The sequence below is a fragment of the Conger conger genome, chromosome 12, assembly GCF_963514075.1.
Source record: "Conger conger chromosome 12, fConCon1.1, whole genome shotgun sequence".
Lineage (NCBI taxonomy): Eukaryota > Metazoa > Chordata > Actinopteri > Anguilliformes > Congridae > Conger > Conger conger.
The window spans coordinates 17,273,633-17,298,241 of NC_083771.1; the positions used below are offsets into that span (position 1 = coordinate 17,273,633).

The 24,609-nt window shown below is 43.7% G+C and overlaps 2 protein-coding genes across 3 annotated transcripts in view; both read right to left on the minus strand.

Annotated features, from left to right (window-relative positions):
* The window catches only part of LOC133105553 (myosin-IIIb), a 40,810-nt gene extending 27,398 nt beyond the window's left edge, over nt 1-13,412 (minus strand). Inside the window, exons 1-4 of one of the 2 annotated variants that reach the window (XM_061215727.1) lie at nt 13,044-13,412; nt 10,406-10,471; nt 9,837-9,967; nt 4,554-4,656 (exon numbers count right to left, since the gene is read on the minus strand). In XM_061215727.1, coding sequence (XP_061071711.1) covers nt 4,554-4,656; nt 9,837-9,967; nt 10,406-10,471; nt 13,044-13,145 — 402 coding nt within the window. In that variant the 5' untranslated portion in view covers nt 13,146-13,412. Of the gene's footprint in view, nt 1-3,306; nt 3,406-4,553; nt 4,657-9,836; nt 9,968-10,405; nt 10,472-13,043 lie in introns of those variants that run through there. The other variant, XM_061215728.1, reaches the window with a different exon arrangement.
* Nucleotides 13,413-18,867: 5,455 nt separating this feature from the next.
* On the minus strand, nt 18,868-23,949 carry wu:fb59d01 (uncharacterized protein LOC322379 homolog). Its single transcript, XM_061261903.1, has 6 exons — nt 23,575-23,949; nt 22,690-22,884; nt 21,853-22,017; nt 19,662-19,736; nt 19,362-19,437; nt 18,868-19,138 (listed from the first exon to the last, which is right to left on the minus strand). The coding sequence occupies exons 1-6, from the start codon at nt 23,642-23,644 to the stop codon at nt 19,087-19,089; spliced, it is 633 nt and encodes a 210-aa protein (XP_061117887.1). The 5' UTR covers nt 23,645-23,949; the 3' UTR covers nt 18,868-19,086.
* Between the last annotated feature and the right edge of the window lie 660 nt (nt 23,950-24,609).

Consider the following 24,609-nt stretch of genomic DNA (forward strand, 5'->3'; position numbering starts at 1 on the left):
ACCCTCAGTTACACACATGTGGTAAACCAGAACAGCATAATGTGCAGAACAGCACAATTAAATTCTAGGTTTTCCCTGTAAATTTGTCGCTTTTTATAGCCAAAAAGTAACCCAGGCTTTAATCTTCACCCGATTCAACCTCCATGTGAGTCCAGCACAGCCTGACTTCACGAGACGCTCTCGAACCCTGGCCATCCCAGAGTTTCTGCTGATAATGTTCTCAGATCAGAACAAGCAGCTTACGTTACCCGAACCGGCTATAAACGCGAAAACGCCCGTGCAAGCAAACACTGCGCCATGTCAGGATTAATGTCTGCAGAAGACAGGCTGGAGAAATCAGGCCAGCTGCAAGCTCCAGAAGTGCTGCATATTTTTTCCATAACTCAGCTGTTCTTATTAACTCACGAGTGCATTTACACTAAGTCAGCTGAATGGACGTGCTAAAATACAATACTGAAGCTCCCATTCTGAAAATTTGAGACCCACACACACACACACACACACACACACACACACTTGTACGCACACAAACACACACACACACACACACTTGTATGCACACAAACACCCCGCCCCAGGCTGTGCCACAACCCGCCACGCCCGTGGTCAGAAACCATGCCCGTCTGCTGGGCCCACCTATTTTTAATCAGGCACCCGTCCGGACCGCTGCGCCTCTAGCTCGCAGGAAACGCACAAACCGCCAGAGAGGAAGCAGTAAGAAATGAAACTAGTGGGGCTGGAAAAGAGTTTGTTTTGACTGCAGGGATTCCCTCTACTCAGCCTGTCTCCAGAGAGCCCTCAGTTTCCTTCCCCCCGCAAATCACACACACACACACACACACACACACACACACCAAGACACACACACACAGGCACACTCTCACACACATCCACACACACACACATACACAGGCACTCTCACACACACAGGCACACACACACACAGGCACTCTCTCACACACACACACATCCACACACACACACACAGGCACTCTCTCACACTCATCCACACACACACACACACACTCTGTCTCTCACACACACACACACACACAGGCACTCTCTCACACACACTCTCTCTCTCTCTCTCTCATACACACACACACTCTCTCTCTCTCACACACATCCACAGACACACACACAGGCATTCTCTCACACACTCACACACACACTCACACACACACACACACACACACACCAAGACACACACACACAGGCACACTCTCACACACATCCACACACACACACATACACAGGCACTCTCACACACACAGGCACACACACACACAGGCACTCTCTCACACACACACACATCCACACACACACACACAGGCACTCTCTCACACTCATCCACACACACACACACACACTCTGTCTCTCACACACACACACACACACAGGCACTCTCTCACACACACTCTCTCTCTCTCTCTCTCTCTCTCTCTCTCTCTCTCTCTCTCTCATACACACACACACTCTCTCTCTCTCACACACATCCACAGACACACACACAGGCATTCTCTCACACACTCACACACACACTCACATACACACACACACACTCTCTCTCACACACATCCACAGACACACACACAGGCATTCTCTCATACACTCACACACACACTCACATACACACACACAGAAAAATAAACATTGCACACAGGGAATGACAGCTCTCTGACCCAAGCTAGGGGGGTTACATGATCTAATGCTCCCCCAGTGGGGGATGGGATTTCAGTGACTCTAGTCTCCCATTCTGACCACTGGCCACCCCCAGCAACGGCCCAGACATGAGAAAATGTGTCTGTCATGGCACTGGCGACATTCCGCACAAACCGTAAATCCATCGCAGTAAAACAGTGGCGGAGAGCCGTGGGAAGATATTACAACAGCAGTTTAAACAAAGCAAAGGGACAGCTTCACCACTCATATCCACCACACTTACTCTAACATCCACCACACTTTCATCTCACATCCACCACTTACTCTAACATCCACCACACTTTCATCTCACATCCACCACTTACTCTAACATCCACCACTTACTCTAACATCCACCACACTTACTCTAACATCCACCACACTTACTCTAACATCCACCACTTACTCTAACATCCACCACTTACTCTAATATCCACCACTTACTCTAACATCCACCACTTACTCTAACATCCACCACTTACTCTAACATCCAGCACACTTACTCTAACATGCAGCACACTTACTCTAACATGCAGCACACTTACTCTAACATCCACCACACTTACTTGAAGATCAAGGGCTCTATCTCTACAGTACATTATGAGTACATCAATTCCACAGGACAAAAAAAAACACCCAAAACATTCAGCTGTGGAATATTATCACACCAAGGGGTTAATCGCTACATTGCCATAAAACATTTCCTGAGACACCCTCTTTGCATAGAGCAGCAGAAAATCATACATATTCAGAATGAGCCCCGAAAGACCATGGCTACAGCCGGGCAGGAACTGGAGCCAGAGCACTTCCCAGACAAACCCAACATGAGCCAGGTTGCATTTTGTTTCCGTTTCTTGTATCCTGACCTAGACCTTGAGCAGTTTAATGCTAGACATACCCCACCAGAACCCCAGAACAATGTTTTCAAAGGATGTACAGAGCATCAGATTCTGTTCTGGGTTGTCACCAGGCACCTTTAATCAGTTATGCTGAAAACATGGCTGTTGGCCCGTCATCTCTGGGTGCTGTAGTTCTGCTCCCTCAAACTGAGCTAGTGACAGCATTGGGCTCATTGTGCACTGAGACACTGAAAAACACACGCAGTGTCCGGTTTACTTGAACGCTACCCTTTCACAGAACCATCCATTTTTTACAAAAAAAAAGAAAAGGTTCCATTTCATATTGCAAATACAGGTACAAGCGAAGACACGTAAACCGTAGAGAGAATGTATTTTTTCCCCCCCACAGCCTGTGTGAACAGGCCCAACTCCAAGACTACAGCGCGTGGATAATGCGTGCTCCACGTCTGAGAGCCACACGAGCCCCAGTCTAAACGCTAACACAGACGAGCTACATGATCATTCCCACCACATGCAATGCAATAAGGGCAATAAGCCAGTGAAGTGAACAACACCACCCCCTCCCTTCACAGTTCAACGCCAGCCATTCCAAATGTGGACTGTCAGCTGGGCAAGTTACAACCTGTGTAATTGGAAACGTACCCTCAGACGCAAGCCCGACCAGAAAGACCAACTCTGATATTTTTCTTGCAGGGCTTCACGGTTACATAACAAGCCAAACGCTCAGTCAGCAGATTCTGCTCACCAGGGAACTGCAGGTTTTTTTTCTCCTTTTGTTTCTCCTCCACTAGATCTTTCGAGATGATACAAAGCTGTGGTCCAAGACAGCATCTTTCAATCCCTCCAGGGGTGCCGTGTACAGGACAGTCAAAAGAATAATGATATTATAAAAATTTGAGCCTTAGTTTTAGGTCCCACATAAGTATATAAGTTGTCGCATTCATGCTCCATTTTCAATGCCTACTGTACATTCACTGTAACATAATGTGCCTTGTCACATCACAAAAAGAAAGCATTACTGGAATTTGGCAGACGCTCTTATCCAGAGCGACGTACAGTTGATTAGACTAAGCAGGAGACAATCCTCCCCTGGAGCAATGCAGGGTTAAGGGCTCAAGGGCCCAACGGCTGTGCGGATCTTATTGTGGCAACACCGGGATTAGAACCACCAACCTTGTCCCAGTCCCAGTGTGCCCCAGTCATTTACCTTAAGCACCGCCTTGTTAGCAAACAAACCACAGTTAGCAATCGTCTTGATTTCAGGCGATGTATGTGCAACAGTATGGATAGTTATCGTAACTCTTAAACGGCACGAATGTAGCCATTCTAAAATATAGTTCTGAAGCTTTAGGTATGTATAGATGTTGAAACGCCAAATAGTTTGCCTGCTTGCTGTTGTTCCTCATGCTTCAATTATATTCAGCGACCTCCTGCCATCTTTCCTGACTCACTTGGTGAGTGGATTTGCATGAAACCTGGAGGAATAGATCATTCCCACGATGCCAGGCTCAAAGCAGCTTCCCATAGTCCCCACCCTTCTCTGACAGTGAATCAAAAAACCCTTTATAAGCAAATACAGGAAGCATTCAGGGTACATTACAATGGGCATTATTTCAGACAAACTCTTCCAAACAAGCCAGACATTCAGCTCTGTCAGACTGCCAATCTCAGCATTAACTGTCCCACCAAACAGGGCGGACGGGAATATCATTTCATCCCGACCGGTTCCTGGTGAATATCACTCAGGTGGGAAGAATAAGAGTGATTCTCTGAGCCAGGGATCGTGAAGGTCACACCAGGGCCACAATAGTTAGATTGACCAAATTGACAATAGATCAAATGCTAAGCAAATATCCAGAAAAAGAGAGTGAGAGAGAGAGCAAGCGAGAGAGCGAGAAAGTGAGAGAGAGAGGGAGAGAGAGATAGTGCTCTACAGACTACACCACCAGGACATCCCCACTAACGTGCTCAAATCCAAACCCCAGCACTCACCTGCAGGATCTGCTGCTCCAGCTGGGAGTTGGCTCTGCTCAACTCCATGATCTGCCTCAGCAGCAACTTGGTGCTCTCCGTCTTCCCAGCACCACTCTCTCCACTGAGAAACCACAGAAGAAAAATAAAACACTCCCCCCCGTCAGAGTGGCTCAAACTGCACACAATCAGCATTTCTTTCCCTCAAGTATACATTAGCTTTTTTAAGGTACTGTTTGCTTGACAACATTTCAAAATCAAGTGAACATTCCAAATCTTGAAATAAGTAAAAATGATCTAAGCAAATTAGTTTTGTCTTAACAAAAACAATCGAAATAATATTTGAAGTCTAAATATAAGACAAAATTACTTGTTGAGATTGACTTACTTTTTTGTTTTTAGACTGCTCTTGTGCTAATACTCCAATGCTCTAATGTTGATGTAACAATCACTACTGGGAACTGAAAGCCATGGAGTTCTAGAACACTGGCTTAATCATTTTGAAAATATACACAACAAAACCCTCCTCTCCAAAGAGTTGAAATGCCTTCGCTCCCTCAGTTCCTCCCCGATGTGGAATGCCGAATCATATTTCATCAGTGCTTACTGTGGAAACCATCCATCCATCCATCCATTATCTGAACCCGCTTATCCTGAACAGGGTCGCAGGGGGGCTGGAGCCTATCCCAGCATACAGTGGGCGAAAGGCAGGAATACACCCTGGACAGGTCGCCAGTCCATCACAGGGCACACACACCGTTCACTCACACACTCATACCTATGGGCAATTTAGACTCTCCAATCAGCCTAACATGCATGTCTTTGGACTGTGGGAGGAAACCGGAGTACCCGGAGGAAACCCACACAGACACGGGGAGAACATGCAAACTCCGCACAGAGAGGCCCCGGCCGACGGGGATTCAAACCCAGGACCTCCTTGCTGTGAGGCGACAGTGTTACCCACTGCACCATCCATGCCGCCCACTTTGGAAACCACCGCTATGGAATTTGGAGAGTGCAGAGAAGGAGGTGGCTCTGCTGTAAAACGCGATGCCGGCCATCGATTCTCCTCACGCCACAGTCGTGCTCAGACAGACGCGAGATGGAGAAAGACTGTGCACCCCATATTCTCAACACTGACCGCGCTGGGGACAGCTGGGTGGCTCATTCGGTTAAGGACACGGACAAGCCCCACGGTCTCGGATCGAATCTGTGCGCGTGCTGACTGGGACCAGTAGCCCCATAGGCTGATTGCCTCGTTCAGGGTACAGGAGGTTGGTTTGGGGAGGCTCAGTTTCAGTGCTCTCTAGCGACGCCCGCAGGTCGATTGGGTGACTGTGGACTGCACGTCAATCCAGGTGTGCACCCTGTTCTGCTCCCGCAGTCAGGCAGGCGCTCAGCGCATATGACCGCAGTGCTTTACCAACAACAGAGCAAATTGACTCCAAATGAAATGGAAATTCTGTACCCAAATGTAATGGAGGCACCCAGGCCTGACCACATGCCGAACAGCAGCCCGCACTCTGGAGGAGACACTTCAAAGCCTATGGTGCGCTTTTGCATGAGCGATAAGACTTGCAAAGTGGGAGAATCACACCTGCTCCCTCTGTGCATGTTGTTGTGGTTCCTCTTAAGACGTGAAAATGAAGAGGGGAAAAAGGGGATTCTAAAGTTATTTGCTGTGAGAAAATACCAGACCCGGGTCAAATATGTAATGTTTCTGTGCAAGTGAGCCAACAAGATTTTGGGCACCACAACATTTTGGGCACCACAGCCGAATGTAGTAATATATGAACGGCTACCATGTTACTGTCTTTTCTAATGGTGCCTTGTACACTCACCAAGCACTTTATTAGGAACATTTTTACTTTATTACACCTACTTATTCACGCAATTATCGAATCAGCCAATTGTGTGGCAGCAGTGCAATGCACACAATAATGTAATTACAGGTCACATGCTTCAGTTAATATTCACAACAACCATCAGAATGTGATCCAAGTGACTTTGACCGTGGAATGATTGTTGGTGGCAGACAGGGTGGCTTGAGTATCTCAGAAGTTCTCCTGGGATTTTCACGCAAACTAGTCTCAAGTCTCTGCAAAGAATAGTGTAAAAAACTAAATAAATTCCAGTGAGCAGCAGTTCTGCAGACAGAAACACCTTGTTAATGAGAGACGTCAGAGGAGAATGGCCAGACTGGTCAAAGCTGGCAGGAAGGAGACAGTAACCCAAATAACCACACATTACAACAGTGGTATACAGAAGAGCATCTCCGAACACACAATGCATCAAACCTCTAAGTGGATAGGCTACAGCAGTAGAAGTCTAAAAAAGAAGTCTAATAAATACCTAATAAAGTGCTCGGTGAGTGTTTACTACATATACACATTCGCGGCCAGGTCTTCTGTGAGACATCAATGTAGATTGGGGTCTTTCTCATGTCTACATAAATACAATTATTGTATTTGTAGTTATTCTACTAAGATGTGGTTTCACTGACCAGGGGCAGATGATCTCTATGGAAATATTAACTCTGAAATTCCCCCATGTGGTAACCAACCCTTTGACTGCTGACACATCAGAGCAAAGATATGACTTCCAGAAGCAAAGTATCACCTAGCGCATTTAAACATTTTAATAAACAAAATGATTAAATGTCAATAATAATATTAATATTGTTTAAGAGCACAAAACACAAAATGTTCAGTAGAAAGATGCATTTCACCGGCAACCATATTGACTGGACTAATCTTTCACTCCCTGCCTGCTGCTCACAGAGCTGGGAACCTCACCCAGCTTTAGCTTGAAATTTAGCAAAACAAACATGCCCCCCCCCCCCCACCAGTGTAAGAGCGGGGGGGGGTAAAAATAGCCCTGTTAGTCATTCCCACAGCTTGTATGAATGGAAGACGGATCGGATAGAAGCGCTTCTGTTTCCTTTACATTGTCATCGTTTATCACCCTTCACTCCTCTGTCCAGACCACTACCCGCCACTCTGACCTGCCCCCCCCCCCCCCCCCCCCAGCTGGGGCTGTAACCACAGCGACGGGTACGTCCATTCAGCGCTAGGTAGGATGACGTGTAAGAGAGGCGGGGCTCGGTCTGAATGGCACCCAATCGTTCTCTTTGTGAGCACGGGGAAGGACTTACCGACAGCCGTAAATGAAACACGCCCTTGGAGTCGTGACTCCAAAAGGGGAAACAAACAGCCAGTGACTGGATGAATATATTGTAAACATCCACCTTGTCATGGTCTGTGAAAAACATGTCTGCACCCTGGCATAAAATCTAGCTATTACCAGATTGAAATACCAGCTACCAGCTGTTTTAAAACTTGGGCTGGTCGAACCATGTTGAGTATGGAACTGGTCTAACCAGTCAACCAGCTACCAGCTGTTTCAAAACCTTGCATGAGGGTTTTTTTTTTCCTGCAGGGCAGTTTATTACCTTAAGAATTTTTATTTAATCTGTGCATCTTACTTCAAACTCAAGATAAATCTTAACCTTTCAAACCAGGAGAAGAATCTTCCATGGCAGCAAATGCATGAGCATGGATACAACCAATTTTCTTTCCTCAAGAGTCTAATAAAGAACTTCCTGAAGGAACAACACTGGAAATGCTCCGAGAGTCAGTATTCAAAAAGGCCACGTGCAGCCATTTCAGGAGAGAAAATACCCAGTGCCTCGGCCAAGTCATATTTCCAAATGGTTCTGTTGTTTACACTCCACTTTTTGTATTCCCCAGTGTTGTAAATTTCAAGTGGACTAGTCGGGGGAGAAAAGGGGTTTACTTTCTGGTGCAAACATTCACTGGGAGAGTATCCTGGACTGTGTGGCAAGGTGAACATTTGAAAATTAGGTGGAGGTGGTGTCTTATGGTTTTATTGTGAAGTTCAGCGCATATACAAAATTCTGCCCTATCTTTGAGGGAAGGTTACACTATGATAGCAGACAGCTTGCGATTGCATTCACTGCTTTCCTATTTGGTATAGGAGCCGGTGGCAAAGATGGCGGTATTGTAATTATGGGTTTTAGGGACTCCTGAAAACTGCTCCATCCCTCTCAAGGGCAAAAAAAGCAATGCATCCCTCTTTTCCTCAGCGGAAAGAGTTTCCCTAAAACGTCTTCAGCGAACATTACTTTTCCGATTGTTTCTTAGAAATGGCAAAACAGGAAGGCCACATGCATGTAACATAGTGGAAGTGAGCAAACCCACACGAGTGACAAAATTCATGTTTCATAACAAGAAGCAACTGTGGTGACCGCAGAATGGAAACATCGTTTTTTTAAGTAAAAGGCGCTGGCAAATTGTTGGTTTAACATACAGAAGGCGGAACCACTCAAAAGAAATAAGGAGAAAACTACTCGTAAAATACAGATCACAGGACACTGACAAGACAAGCTTTTCATTAAAACAGTCCTAGTATGTAACTAGCACCCACTCATTCAGCCACTGTGATGAAGAAAAGGGGTTACTGGTATAACATGACTGAATGTTTGAGAAATTCAAACAGACGATTAAAGTCTCACTGCTAAAAATAGTCATTTTCTCACTGGGAAAGCGTAAACGATGAGGGCACATGGTTTCAATACCGTCTCTCTTAGTGAGGGATTCATTTGTCAAGAAACACAGATGGAAAAGGATCCGTAGCCAGACAGGAAATTATTCAGGGATTTTCTTGGAACCCGTTTCAAACCCTGAAGTCATTTGCAGCTATGACTCGGGAACAAAAACATCAGAGAGGGCATTTTGAAAAGTTTAGAATAAATTTGCTCAAAACAGTGAGCATTGCATTTCTGTGATGGAACCACTCCACAAGAAATTAGAAAATACTTCACAAGCATTTCATATATTGCTGAGGAGCCATTTTCACTCCCTAGAAATGATGCGAGTTTCACGACCAGTGAAAGACGCCACATTTCATTCTCCCACTGCACTGGTGAGTTTGCAGTTTTTCTCCACACTGCTGAAAAAATGATGCATAGCCAGACAGAGAAATAGAGACCCGAAAGCATTTCATCTGTATGAGAAACAAGACATCGAGCTCACTGGCGTGCTCCAAATCGACCAATCAGGCTTCAAGTTGAGCCCTGCAGAGCATGTGCAAGCGGGCGCTAGGAATTCTGGTACTCCTGAAAGAATATTGCTCTGGCCCTGCATGCAAGGGTCCCAGTCTGAGAGTTTGTGTGAGATTGGGGAGGGGGATTACCGATAGCGACCCTCCTTGAGTGAAACGCTGAAGGAGTCAGTGAGGAACAGGTGAGGAGGCAGTGAGGAGAAGGTGAGGAGGAGCACCCACCTGATGACGATGCACTGATTTCGGGGTCCCGTGGCCAAGCGTCCCAGCATGGACTGGTAGGCCCGGTCTGCCACAGCAAAGATGTGGGGCGGTAAGGCCGCTTTCTCATGGCACTTATACCTCTCTGACACCTGCGGCACAAAGCACAGATCCACCATCTTGTCGTGCCCATTTCAGGTGCCCCCCTCCAAAACTTCTGCCCTGCCAGGATGACTGATTAGCCCCCTGCCACAGCACCAAAGCTGCCTTTGATTTACATTTTTAAAGCCATCAAAGCCGTGAACACCCCCCAATGAATTTTTCCAGCAAAATCTAAGATGGAGGACATACAGCATATGAGCACATGAACACAAAATAATCACCCTGGAATAGGGCTACATGAACTGAAAAGACCTTTGTTTTGTGTGGAACTAACAGAGAGCAATGATGTCACAATCTATGACATCACCACACAAAGCTGGTCTCCCCAGTATCTGAGAAGTCTACAGGCTAAGCCAGGGTGTCCAATCAAATCATGTCAAGCATGGATCAGTTCAGCAATCACATAGATGTCTGAAAGTTGCACTTACCTCTTTTTCATAGATAGGCAGATATTTAAAAGGGTTTATCGCGACGAGGATATCCCCGATGTAAGTCTGTGGGAGGTGGAGAGAAGAGTAAGATGGAATGAGTTATTTTTGTCATTCAAAGCTGGCCGGCAAACATACAATACATCCACATGCATGTACTCTCCTCTATCCTGGTCCCACAGCAGCCAGAGTTACGGTCTCTGTAATGCTAAAGCATGCTAAAAGCCCAAGGCTGTCAGTTTATTACCTCACCAGTAACCCGCCCAGCCCAATTAATTCGCTATATATGATATATTTATTACGTCTCTATTGCTTCCATACTACCTTTACTTCACACTAATGTCGACCAGCACAGGATGGACTCCTCTGTAGCCTGTTTCCTCCTGAGATTCTCTGTACTGGGGAGTTTTGTTTTTTTGTTTTGTTTTTTTAACCAACAAAAACCAACAAGCTTGCCATTTGGGGGCCTGATTTCTCACCTTTTCCCCCCTTCTCTCACTCTGTAAAGCATCTTAGTGACAGCTTTCTGTAAAAAAATGCTGTACATATAAAATGGACTAGACCTTGTACGAACTCCCTGTGCTCTCATTACATTAATGGCATAGGGCAGACGTTCTTATCCAGAGCGACATACAGTTGATTAGACTAAGCAGGAGACAATCCTTCCCTGGAGCAATGCAGGGTTAAGGGCCTTGCTCAAGGGCCCAACCGCTGTGCGGATCTTATTGTGGCTACACAATCGGGGATCGAACCACCGACCTTGCGGGTCCCAGTCATGTACCTTAACCACTACGATACAGGCTGCGCTGTACTTTAGGACTTACTCTTGGAAGGAGAACAGATTAGCACCGGTGAACAGCTTCCCTGAACCCAGCCAGGCAGAGGATGTCTGGGGCAAGGGCAACTGTGATGTCAGACTGGTCCAAAGTCAAGTTTTTTTATTTACTGATCTGCTGTGTAATAGGTCCTGCCATATTTGGGGAAGCCTCTAGCCTAGTGGGTACATGAAAATTAGGTACATTCAAGCCCCAGAATGATCCGCACAGCTGTTGGGCCCTTGAGCATTTAATACCCCTCATTGCTCCAGGGGGGATTAGTCTATCAACTGTAAATCCCTTGGGATCAAACCGACAGTTCAATAACACATCATTATTATTTAAGGTGGAATACATTTAATTATTTGTTGTATTGGACCTTCATAGGAGAAAGTCAGTCAGACAGTCCTGCCTGACCTTATGAAACACACCACACAAGTAATTTTACACATCTATGCATATTAGTGTGGGAAAGGATAGCGGTCAATCGGTTTCTGGATTTAGTTTCAGTTCTTCATTTAAATAATCCCACTAGTTTACATAAACGTTTGAATTACACATTTTAGTTATATTTTCTGACAGGCTAATGAACAGCTGACGTCTGTTCTTCAGTCAGAATGTGAAATGTTTTACTGTGATCTAATCTGCGAGTGAACAGGCGTTGGTAGCAAACATAATTGACCTACACCGTGCCTCCGGGAGTGGAGTTGCCCACCCCTGCTATATCTGGACGTAAATACAGACTGGTGAGGGTGTGATTCGTTGCTGATAAGGTATATATAGGCGTTTACCGGATTTTACACAAATTATTGACACCAATTAGGCTAATTATTTTCAACAGTGCGTGCTGATTTTACCAAACTCTCAGAAAAGAGGTCCCTAAAAAGATAAAAACGCTTCTCACTGGGATGGTACCCCACAGGTTGGATACATACATTTGTACACCCAACTACGCATTTTAGCTTGTAAAGTGCAACTACTTATCATTGTACCCAAATAGAACATTAAAGAACCCTTAAAGTACAAAAAATGTAGGCTACCTCAGTTGTAGATTTATGTCGATGCGACGACAGTGTGTCACAAGATTTAGACTAACACTATTTCCGTTAAACTAGGTTAATGGCAATGGGAAACCACGACCTCCCGGTTAAAACGGTCAAATTGGAATGTCTTTGAGGCTTAATAAAGCGCTTTTTTATAGCGTTGTTTTAAACGCTATTTTAACGGCACGGTCGTTTTATTTTGAGAGATTGACTTTGTTTCCAAACAACTGTTGACAGTATGCTATATGATATACATTCATGGAGCCTTCACCGTGCAGCAGAAGCAGACAGGCATTCCCCAAGTAGACGACAACTCATCGGCTGAACTCCTTCCAGCACAAAAAACTAAGTCAGCAATTTCCAGATGTTTTCCAATCGAGACCTGTATTGTCTTGAGAATCAGTGCTAATAAGTTAACGTTTACTAGCATTTAACGTCTACTAGCATTTAACGTCAAGCTTGTCAACGATGCGCGCTGGGGGAAGGAAGAATCGGAGCTGTTGTAACCGCAGGAACATACACAAACCACAAAGGAACCAGTCAGTCAACCTTGAGCGGCCGGTGGAAACAGACTACCGAAACGAAAAGGTGTAATGCGGGCTATATAACACGTGTTTGACTGATTTCGTTGTCACATATCGTAGCTAGTAGCATACCAGTTCTAGCCTACTTAGTGCAGCAGGCGGAATGATCTCGCATCATATACACTACATTGTACTGTGATTTGCAACACATCTGTGACCGGTCGCGTATGAAATAAAAACATTCGGCAAAACTTACATAAATGTGGTTCTGCTTGAATCGTCCAGTAAGTGATTCCAACAAACTTTTTTCATCCAGGTCAGATAAGGTCGCCAAATCTTCTTGGAGGAGTCCCCCCATTGTTTTAATTAACTGAGAACACTATTATTGTATATTTTTTGTTGACTTGAGCGGCAATCCAAATTCTACTCTTACGCACTTACAAATGGACTCAACTTGGTTTTTTTTCGTCAAAATGTATAAAAAGGATTTATAAAACGAAATAAAGTTACTTCTGCGACAATTTTTCATTTATGTTATTCATAAATAACACAATAACCAACTTAAATTATAGCAGTGCGCAACCGCAGACCATCGTTCGACATCCACAGAACTACTGCAGCTGAAGCAGTCAGAGACAGATTGAGGCAAGATAGAACTATCCGACGCCCTCTCCCTGCCCTTGCAACACGAAGTGGGTTAACTCTTTCACTCCCGGCAGTGCTAGTGATTTTAGGCGGAGGGCTTCCAATTGCGATTGTATTAACGTGCGCAGCGCAGCAAATTACCTGAGTTCAGTCTACTCACCGAACAGAAACGTCTAACTCGCCAAGATGAGTTTATGAAAACAAATACATAAACCTTCTTGGTGAGTAAATTGCCCCATTATGTCTATTACTCATGTACGCAATGAAGCAAAGTGTTTCCAGTTATGTATCTGGGCTTAAATATGAAACTAAAATAAGCAAGAAATTGAAATTTTTTTAAATCGTTAATGAAACAATCCTGATGTGTATATTCCAGGAAACATAAAGAATAGAGGACTTAATTAAAGAAAGACTGCAGGTCTATACTAGAAATTGTATCACAAAACTGAACTCGAATCTTTTGTATAAAAAAAAGAGGGGGGGGGGGGGGTAATTTGGGGTTATCATAATTGTATCATCAACAGTGAAGGGTTGTGCCTTGAAACATCCTGGATATTTTAAATGAGATGTCCACTGAAATCACATGGAATTGCACAACGTGAGCGATTCATTATCGCACCGATAGATTCAAATAAAATAGTTATTTAAACGTTTCAGAATTGCCTCAGGCAAAGAGTTAAAAAAATAACGATAAAGGGTCACTTCTGAGCAAAGGTCTGTGGGAGCTGACTAAACCCTGGTGTCCCTCTGGACCTCTGCTCTCCATTATTTACATATACACCGCGATAAGGCTGTTTACAGCAAAACAGTCAATTCCCTATTGACATTAAACCAATCTGTTGTCATATCCAACATAAGGCACTTTGACCTAGGTTCAATCGAGATATTCACTTTCAACTGATGGTTTTTAAACCAACAATTTTTAACTTCTGAAACTTACCTTGCCTTTTTTTTTCTAAATAAATGCAAATATTATTTATTTGCCCGACAAACACAGTTTGGTTAAAGCTAAATCTGGTGAAGGTTGAATTGATGTGTTTAAACTGTTTACAAAGACATTACACGTGTATTTATAAGTCAAAGTTAAAAGCAACCATTGATTGAATCCAAGGCCTTCTGCTCAGTGTCAGGAAATGGGAACTGCAAATCTTTTAAAATTGTTCATTGAAACGATTATCACGAAGGGACAGACAGTGGAGTTAAACATACTTTTCACACTATGGCTCCTCACAGTGGCACACTTATACAGTGGGGTACAAAAATTTGGGCACCCCTGGTGTAAATGTCTGTTACAAGTAATCTGTATATGTGTTCAAGGATTTGAGAAAGAAGATGGTTAATTTCCACCAAGAAGGAGGGCTCTACAAAAACGCTTTCAATGTTTCAAACTACCTATTTCCACTGTCAGAAACGTTATTAGAGAATGGAAGATAAATGGAACAGTTGAAGTCAAGGCAAGGTCTGGAAGACCAAGAAAGATTTCAGATAGAATGTCCCAAGACCTGGTGAGAAATGCTCAGAAGAACCCATACATTACTGCAAAAGAGCTGCAAAAAAGAGTAGCAAACACAGGTCTAGCTGTTCACAGGACAACAATACAACATACTTTAAACAACAGGCCTACATGGCAGAGATCCCAGAAAGAATGACCTCAACACAAAATTAAGTCTCAGAAGTATGCAAAAGAAAACATTGAGAAGCCTGAAGCCTTTTGGAACAATGTGCTTTGGACTGACGAAACCAAAATGTAACTTTTTGGCCACCACCAAAGAAGGTAAGAACACCATGCCAACTGTGAAGCATGGAGGTGGATCCATTATGCTTTGGGGTTGTGTGGCAGCTGGGGGCACAGGAGATACTGTGCAAGTGGAAGGAAGAATGGATTCCACCAAACATTAAGAAATTCAAGAGGCTGATGTTCAAAGGTTGGGTATTCCAGCAAGACAGTCTATTTCCCTCTTGGGACTTTCAGTGCACTTATCCCTGGTTATGGGTATGCACTTTGCACTTTGTACATCGCTCTGGATAAGAGCATCTGCCAAATGTCAATAATGTAATGTAATTTTACAACGATCCACAGCATATCTTAAAATCAACCATGAAGTACCTCTAGGAAAGACGGATGAAGGTTTTGGAATGGCCACCACAGTCCCCAGACTTGAATATTTGTGAAAATCTGTGGAGAGATCTCAAACATGACGTACATGCAAGGAGGCCGAAGAATATTTCTGAGCTAGGAAGAATGGGGAAGAAAATCCAAAAGGCAGAATTGAAAGAGACTTAGCTGGCTACAGGAAGTGTTTACAAGCAGGGAAATGCCTGAACAAATACCAAACAAATACCATAAATGAACAGGTAATACATGTAAAGTCTGCTGACAGTGATTCACTGCAATAATACAGCCATTTACATTACATAACACATGAAATGACTGTTATTTTACATACATTCACCTCTATTTCAAATGCAAATTCACACTTAATACTGTGTGTTCCATGTTAAAACAGGTCCATTTCTAATCATATAACTATTTAAAAAAAAACTGTTAAAAAAAAAAAAAGAAAAAAAAAAGAATTTCAAAAGTTTAACTGCTGGATGCAATATGACTCTTACTTTGATGAATCTGATAACACTATTCAAGTGTAAAACTCTGCACATACTGTACATCACTCTGCACAGTGAAGCTTAAACATCCAAGTGAAGTAACAATGAGTGATCTTTTTTTTTGTGGTATTCCGTCCCCACCCCTGCATTACCCCATGCCCACCCCATAACACCCATACATGTGCTTTTCAGTTGAAAATGACACCATGAATATCTATGATAAGAATTTAGTTTAACAAACAAACAAGTGGAAGTATAAGTCTAATAAATACCTGATAAAGTGCTCACTGATATATATAGACAGATAGATTGAAAGATAGATAAGATATATAAATACACAGATAGATAGATGAAATCAAGACATGAATGGTAAATCTGACAGCAACATTTGGCCGTCTTATTAAGAATGAGCACGTCTCAAGGCCCTCAGGGGCCTGCTCTCTCAGGGGCCTGCTCTCTCAGAGGCCTGCTCTCTCAAGGCCCTCAGGGGCCTGCTCTCTCAGGGGCCTGCTCTCTCAGAGGCCTGCTCTCTCAAGGCCCTCAGGGGCCTGCTCTCTCAGGGGCCTGCTCTCTCAGAGGCCTGCTCTCTCAAGGCCCTCAGGGGCCTGCTCTCTCAGGGGCTCTCAGAGGCCCTCAGGGGCCTGCTCTCTCAGAGGCCCTCAGGGGCCTGCTCTCTCAGAGGCACTCAGGGGCCTGCTCTCTCAGAGCCCTGCTCTCTCAGAGGCCTGCTCTCTCAGAGGCCTGCTCTCTCAGAGCCCTGCTCCCTCAGAGCCCTGCTCCCTCAGAGGCCTGCTCTCTCAGAGGCTTTCTCCTTTCTCCATCTCTGTCAGACGCAAGCTGCAGCCACCTTTGCAGTACTTGCATTTCGTTGCAGATTCTAAAAAAAAGAGAATGGAACAGGCAAGTTAAGGCTATTCACAAAAAACTGTTCTCCTGTGTTAGGGTTAAATTTGGAGCCTATCCCAGCATACATTGGGCGAAAGGCAGGAATACACCCTTGACAGCTCGCCAGTCCATCGCAGGGCACACACACCATTCACTCACACACTCACACACTCACACCTATGGGCAATTTATAGACGCTCCAATCAGCCTAACCTGCATGTCTTTGGACTGTGGGAGGAAACCGGAGGAAACCCACGCAGACACGGGGAGAACATGCAAACACCGCACAGAGAGGCCCCGGCTGACGGGGATTCAAACCCAGGACCTCCTTGCTCTGAGGCAGCAGTGCTACCCACTGCACCACCCGTGCCACCCGTTTTCAAGTTAAGATGTGTAATAAATACAATCTAGTTTTTTGTATTGTGACAGGATTTCATGATATCCCCAAAAACATCTATATAAAAACAACAAAACCAATTCTGAAGGTGTCTAAAATAAATGATTACATCTGTGGTGCTACGGGTCAAAAATGATCCGTCTTTGGGTCTAGACTCCCCACCCCTCCCCATCCTCCCTAGGAACAATTACTTTCTTGCAGTAGGTACTTGTACTCCCAATCGGGAACTACATTCTTGCAGAAAATGGCCAGGGGATGTGGCTTTGACGTCAGAATACCAATTGTAATACTGAAACATCAGAAGTTTTTAATTGCATGCGCTGACAGCGTCCACTGCCAGTAGCTCACAGCCTATACGTTCAAGATGGAGTAACGTATTAATGTTGAATCTGTGGGCTAAGGAAAAGGTTTAATTTGAACCTTTTCCTGTTAAAAAAAAATATATATTTTTTTTTACAATGTGTTGCCTGAGGAACAAGTTCCCTAACTGGCAGGGTTTCCAAACCTTTTCCTTTTTTATTATTTTGAAACTAAATTAAAAGAAAAAAGTATTTGTGCTTTAAAATGTGAAGAAATGTGTCATGTTTAACGTAGTACCATTTAGAGGTCAGATTCGCTACTGTTCACTTGGATATTAATTGTAAAAGGCTTTTTGACCAGGGGTGCCCAAATTCTTGCATACCACTGTAGTTTAAAACAGAAGGACAGATGTGCTTCATGGCCTGATTTTATGACTGGATTTTTTTATATTTTTAAAACAGCATTAAGGCCTATGGAACTGTAAACAGATGAATTCATTTGACCTTCAAGCTCCAGTAATATAGTCGAATTAATTGGTTAATTTGACAGAGTCAATGCACATTAATAACATTTCTGTTCACCAGGAGGGCTAATTATGATCTGTAGTTCCTGGACTACGCGTTTTTAGATGTGGGAGGAAACCCACGCGAACATGGGGAGAACATACAAACACCACGTGGAGAGGATCCAGGAAGGACTTGAGCACAGAACTATTGCCAGGTAACAATGGTTGACTAACCACTGTGTCACCGTGACAGTACATGGACCTTCTTTAAGGACAAATGGCATTGCTGTTCGTCACAACTAATGACGTCAATTTACATTCGCCAGATAGTCCAAACAAAACAGGTTCTACTCAGTCTAATAATACCGTTTGTGAGTTTCATCATATATGTTTGTTTAAGTGAACGTTTGTTGTGCAATCCCATGAACACCCTCACTCATTGTCACAGGGAAGTGATAAGTGATAGCAAAGACAGAACTGACACACGACGAGAGGGTGCCAGAGGTCAAAACAGGGGCAGATTTGAACCTCAAATTAAAGACAAAAGGTTCTTAACATACATAACAGAATTATGAATGATAAATGATCATAATTGTGATTCAAGAATGAAGGGAACAGGAATAATTGTTGGGAATTCCATAATGTCAATCAATTTTATTTTTTTACTGTACAAATGTAAAGATATAAACAACAGGCCATCACTGGGCAAACAGGAAGAGCAGAGAGAATTCATCACATAACAGTCTGATGCCTCAAAAAACTAGGTTTTGATACATATGCAAGCATGTTCGCCCTGTGCTGTTACGATGTAATAATTGGTACAGTTTCAATGACAGTTATAACAAAAATGAATGCACAACACAAATTGCTTCGTGAAAAATAGTTTAGACACTCAAATACAAAATCAACAGCATTATCCACCACCCACGTTTGCAGAAGCAAACTGAACAGCAGTCGGTTCTTCTAGCTCAACTCAATATCCTGTGCGGGGACTTTCTTCCTGCCACTGGTTTTGCTGTGTGAAAAATAAAACATAGGATGCAATGAAAAGATGCAGTAAGATTCAGTTGTACATGTAAATTGCATGCACTTAATGTTATAATGAAAGTAACAATACATTTAAAATCTAAAAATGTCAATATCACTCAATCTACTAAAAGGAATGTTTGTATGCAACGTTTTATTTAATGTAATGTAGAGGTCACTTTAAGAGAATTTTAGACTCAAGCGTTTCCTACTTCTTTACGAGTACTGCAATGGCAGAGATTAAGGCCACAGCAAAGATGCATCCACCCAGAACCCCGGCGATCAGGCCTACGACGAAACAGAGAGGGATTAAAAAAAAAAAAAAAAAAAAATATATATATATATATATATATATATATATATATATACACAAAGTTAACTGTGAATATGGGCAAACATATAAAATACTTTTTTTTTCGGTGGACAAGTTGGTAACTGAACAAATGTATTTTATCTAAGGAGTATGTGGTGAACTTAGAAAGTTGTGTTTGTTTGTTGATGACAGTAGTTACCACTATTGCCGGTATATTCATCGGGGTTTGGATCAGAACCCCCCATCTCACCAGGACCGGATCGACCAGATTTCCCTGAACATAACAAATGTGAAAGCAAGTTAAACACAGCGAGTATACGGGTGTTTGGTGAACATCTAATGAAAGGGCGACATCCAGTGGACAACAGGGAAATAAATAAAAAAAAGTCTCGCGCTGTCCGCCGAAGCTCACCAAACAGCAAAACATTTTTAGTTGCTCCATTGTTAACGTAATTAATAACGTGACGTAATAACAATCAATTACACCTGAAATAAAGTGTGAACAGCATGAAATCAAAATATCTTAAATGTCTTTAAAATTGCATTCTTTGACCAATGTGATTGTATTCACCAGTATACAACAGTGATCCAAGAGAACGAAACAAACATTCATGTTGACAGAGGTGTAGGCATATACAAATAATCAGCCAGTCATGTGGCAGCAACTAAATGCATAAAAGCATAAAAGCATGCAGACATGGCCGAGAGGTTCAGCTGTTCTTGTTAGACCAAATTATTTTGACCGTGGAATGATTGTTGGTGCCAGATAGAGTGGTTTGAATATCTCAGAAACTACTGATCTCCTGGGATTTTCATGTGCAAGAGTCTCTTGAGTTTGCAGAGAATGGTGCGAAAAACAAAAAACATAAGTTGAGAAGGGTGACAGGAAGGTGACATTAACGCAAATAACCACACATTGCAACAGTGGTTTACAGAAAAGCAACACACAATGCGCCAAACCTCTAAGTGGATAGGCTACAGCACACTGCCAGCACAACAAAGGACTTCATTAGGGAGAAAAGGTGGAAGGTTTTAGTCAATCACCAGACCTTATCCCAATTGAGCATGCATTTCACCTCCTGAAGAGGAGATTGAAGTGAAAAAACCCCCAAGGCAAACAACAACTGAAACAGGCAGCAGTAAAGGTCTGGAAAAGCATCATAAAAGAAGAATGCAACAGTTTGGTGTTGTCAGTGGGTTGCAGGCTTGATGCAGTTATTGCAAGCAAGGGATATGCTACCAAATCCATCCATCCATCCATCCATTATCTGAACCCGCTTATCCTGAACAGGGTCGCAGGGGGGCTGGAGCCTATCCCAGCATACAGTGGGCGAAAGGCAGGAATACACCCTGGACAGGTCGCCAGTCCATCGCAGGGCACACACACCATTCACTCACACACTCATACCTACGGGCAATTTAGACTCTCTAATCAGCCTAACCTGCATGTCTTGGGACTGTGGGAGGAAACCGGAGTACCCGGAGGAAACCCACGCAGACACGGGGAGAACATGCAAACTCCGCACAGAGAGGCCCCGGCCGACGGGGATTCGAACCCAGGACCTCCTTGCTGTGAGGCGGCAGTGCTACCCACTGCACCATCCGTGCCGCCCATGCTATCAAATATTAAGTGTTATTTACTTAGGTACGCCCTCTTCCAATAATTTTGCTCACCTAAAAATTGGGTAGTCTGATACCAAAGGTGCTATGTTTTAAGTAGTTTAAATGTGTAAATGCCAGCAAATAAAAGCTGAAATTCTGAACTCTTGTCTTGTGTTCATCTTTTTATCTCAACCCCAAATGTATTCAGTGTATTGCAAAAACAAATGAGTTGGCCTTGCTGTTGCAATACTTTTGGAGGGGGGCTGTGCATTTGACTCTGACTAATGGTATTGCGAAAGCTTGATGATTTTAGTGACACGTCATAAAAATGTTGTCACACTTTCAGTCTCACTCTGTGGCTAATCATCGGCAGAACACACCCTACCTCTTACAGAGTGCATGGTAGAAATGAGGTCACACAGACAACGAGAGAGCTTTGATTGGCTGGCTTAGTTTTCAAAAATTCAAAAACTTTCTGAGTTTGGAACAGGAGCTCTAGTAGTAGGCCTACTACAATTACTACGACTATGGCTACTACTACTACTACTAATAATAGTTATTATTATTGTTGTTATTATTATAATGATCCTTATCATAATCATAATCATAGGACCAGAACATGAAACCACCAGAATTTTAAAATACACTGACTAACTGAATGGACTCAGACATATGTAACTGAATGGACTCAGACATATGTAAGTGGGATTCAGGGAACCAGGAGAAGGGTGAGAAGATCGGGGAAGGGGAGAGGATAGAGGGAAGGTGAGATAAAGGGATAAACTGACCCAAGCACGTCTGCAGACAGTCCTCCCTGGTGTCGAACCGGTTGCCGTTCCCAGTGCACCCTCCGTACAGGAAGGTGCGACACGTGCCCTCCTCCTTGCTAAAGAAGAACTTGATGAACCGGCCCAAACACATGCCCGGGTCCTGAGGAAGCCCACACACCTCCCCTGTCAGGGAACATCACAGCATCAGCGTCTGAGGAAATGAACTATACAAAACCATCAACGAACAGTGTCTTAACCTCTAGGCCAGCGGAGGATGGGCAGCCAGGCTCCTCCCAAAATGTCTTTTTGTTTTTTCTCTCCAGTAGAGAGAGTTGTTTACCTCGTGTGCTATTTGGGGGCTTTGGGCTGGTATTTCCAATTTTTTTTTATTTCTGTTCTGTTACTCTGTAAAGCGTCTTTGTGGCAGTCTTCTGTGAAAAGCACTACGCAAATAAAATGCATTTTGAATTGAATTGAATTCAAAACAATCAAACGATAAAATATTAAAACCCAATAAAACTTGTAATAACAATAAAACCAATAGAATCAATAAGAACAGTGAGACGAACAAGAGAGGCAAGGGGACGGGCCAGGGACCCCAAACATCTGGGCCAGATCGGCCCCGCCTCCGATACAGGCACCTGCGGGGCTGCCTGCAGTTCAGGCCAGACAGGCCAGGGCACCCTTCCTCTCTGGAGCGGAACGGTGCGGCCACATTCTCCGAAACGAAGCCCTTTAACGCCTTTACTCCGCCCAGGGTCAGACGCAGAGGTTACAGAATACACTGGTTTGGTCTGTAAATGTTGGAATTCTCATCTGATGACCATTTGGGTAGACTGAGGCAACACCCCCCACCTCCGCTTGGGTAGACTGCAGCCAGGTTGTCTGAGCAGGCCTCCATGCAGGCTTTGTCAGTGGCAAAGCGGTTGCCGTTTCCCCCGGCTCCTTTGTAATAGAATGGAAGACACATCTTCTTTTCTTCAGAGTAGAAGAATTGAGGTTGCTGTTCCTCTCCGGTGCCGGGGTCCATGTGGAGGGTACATTCCTCCTCTGGGGAGGGAAATGGAGTATTTAGTCACCTAAATGGTACCTTTCCAAAGAACCTTAGCAGGCACCCGTTTCCAAATGCTAACAGAGTAGAACCCTTGAGCAAAGGTACTTAACTTGAATTTATTTAATTAATATCCAGCTGTATACATGCATTTTATGTAAAAACGAATGTAATCTGTTCAGGATAAGAGTGTCTGCTCAATGCCTAAAATGTACTTTAAATAAAACTTAAATTGAACATAATTTCAAGTATTAAATTTTGATTGTGGATTCTCCATACAAAACTCAATGAAGTCCAGGACTAAGGTCAATGTGAGTCTGTGAAATGGACTCCATGTCTCTGATGGCAGTTCAGGCTCAGTACTCAGTGCAAGGGTCGCATTGCCTTGATCGCTTTGCCTGAATGTTCTACTTTCTCCCTGTAGGGTGTGGTCACTGCCCACAGTGCTACACTGATACCACTTTTCCCTCCAAAAGACAGACCTTCTTTGAATTCCTGTTTTTGCTCTGATAGCAAATTTCTGCACGCCGAATATGATTCACAAACATACAAGACAGCAAAATATTTTAACAAAAACCATAAGTCCTTTGTGGCCATGATGAGCTATTAAAATGTAACCTGCAGGAGACCTGTGATTCTTGAATTAATTAATTTAAGCGATATTCAAAATAAAAATTTTGGATACTCACTTGGGGATAATGCCTGGGCGAGTACGTTAACTCCAAAAAGTCCAAATACCAAGTATACACTCCACTTCATCTTTCGTGTCTCTATGTCGAAGCCTTTTCTGTTGAAACCTCCACAGCGAACCGCACGTCTCTTGGAAAGCCGTGGTCTCCGCTCTCTTTCTACCACTCGACGCTGCCCTTTAGACCCGTTATCAGGAAACAGGTTTTTATGACCAGGGCGTGCTGTCCGTTTGCCCGACCCCCTTAGTTTCAGTCACATATAACAATAAAATGTTAAAATGACCTTCCAGACGGTAGCATAGCAACTGCTTGGATGTGTTACCTATTGACTTCATCTGGGAAAAGTACAGACTGCATCATTACTTTCGATCCTCCTCCACCAAATTGTAAACCCGTCTGATTGCAGAACTCGAGTGCTTTTTTTCTTGTTGGATTAATTCAACACTTCAACAGAGTTTTGGGGGCTTCTGGTGTGACACATTCTGTGATCGAGGACACACAGGAACTGACACACACACGCACACACATACGCAAACACATATGCACACAAACACACACACACACACACGCACGCACGCACGCACGTACACGCACACACAAACACAAACACACGCACGCGCACACACACTCACACCCACTACCCAGGGGGGACACTAAGGTTTAACATAAAAACCGAACCTGCAGTTTTCCAGGGTGAGTTGAGGGGACCTTTGTTTGGGCAGTGACAGCCAGGGGCCAGATTAGAGGGGTACTTACAGGGGCTTTCATGGGGCGTGTCAATGTACCTCTAGTCCCATCCTACAGGTAAAAAACCAAGCAGAATAAGCAGAGCTGAACTGGTGCCAGTGTGCTGGTTCTATTGGTTTAGTGGGTCTATTTCATGTTTTTATGTGCTTATGTTTATCATATCACCTTCAAAATATTTGTTCAACGCTTTGTATATCAGCAAGAAAAGCACAAAATACACTGTTGCTGTAGGCCAGTATCAGATATCAAAAGTAGAGTTTTGTTGAGTAGGTAATGTTCAGACTAAGC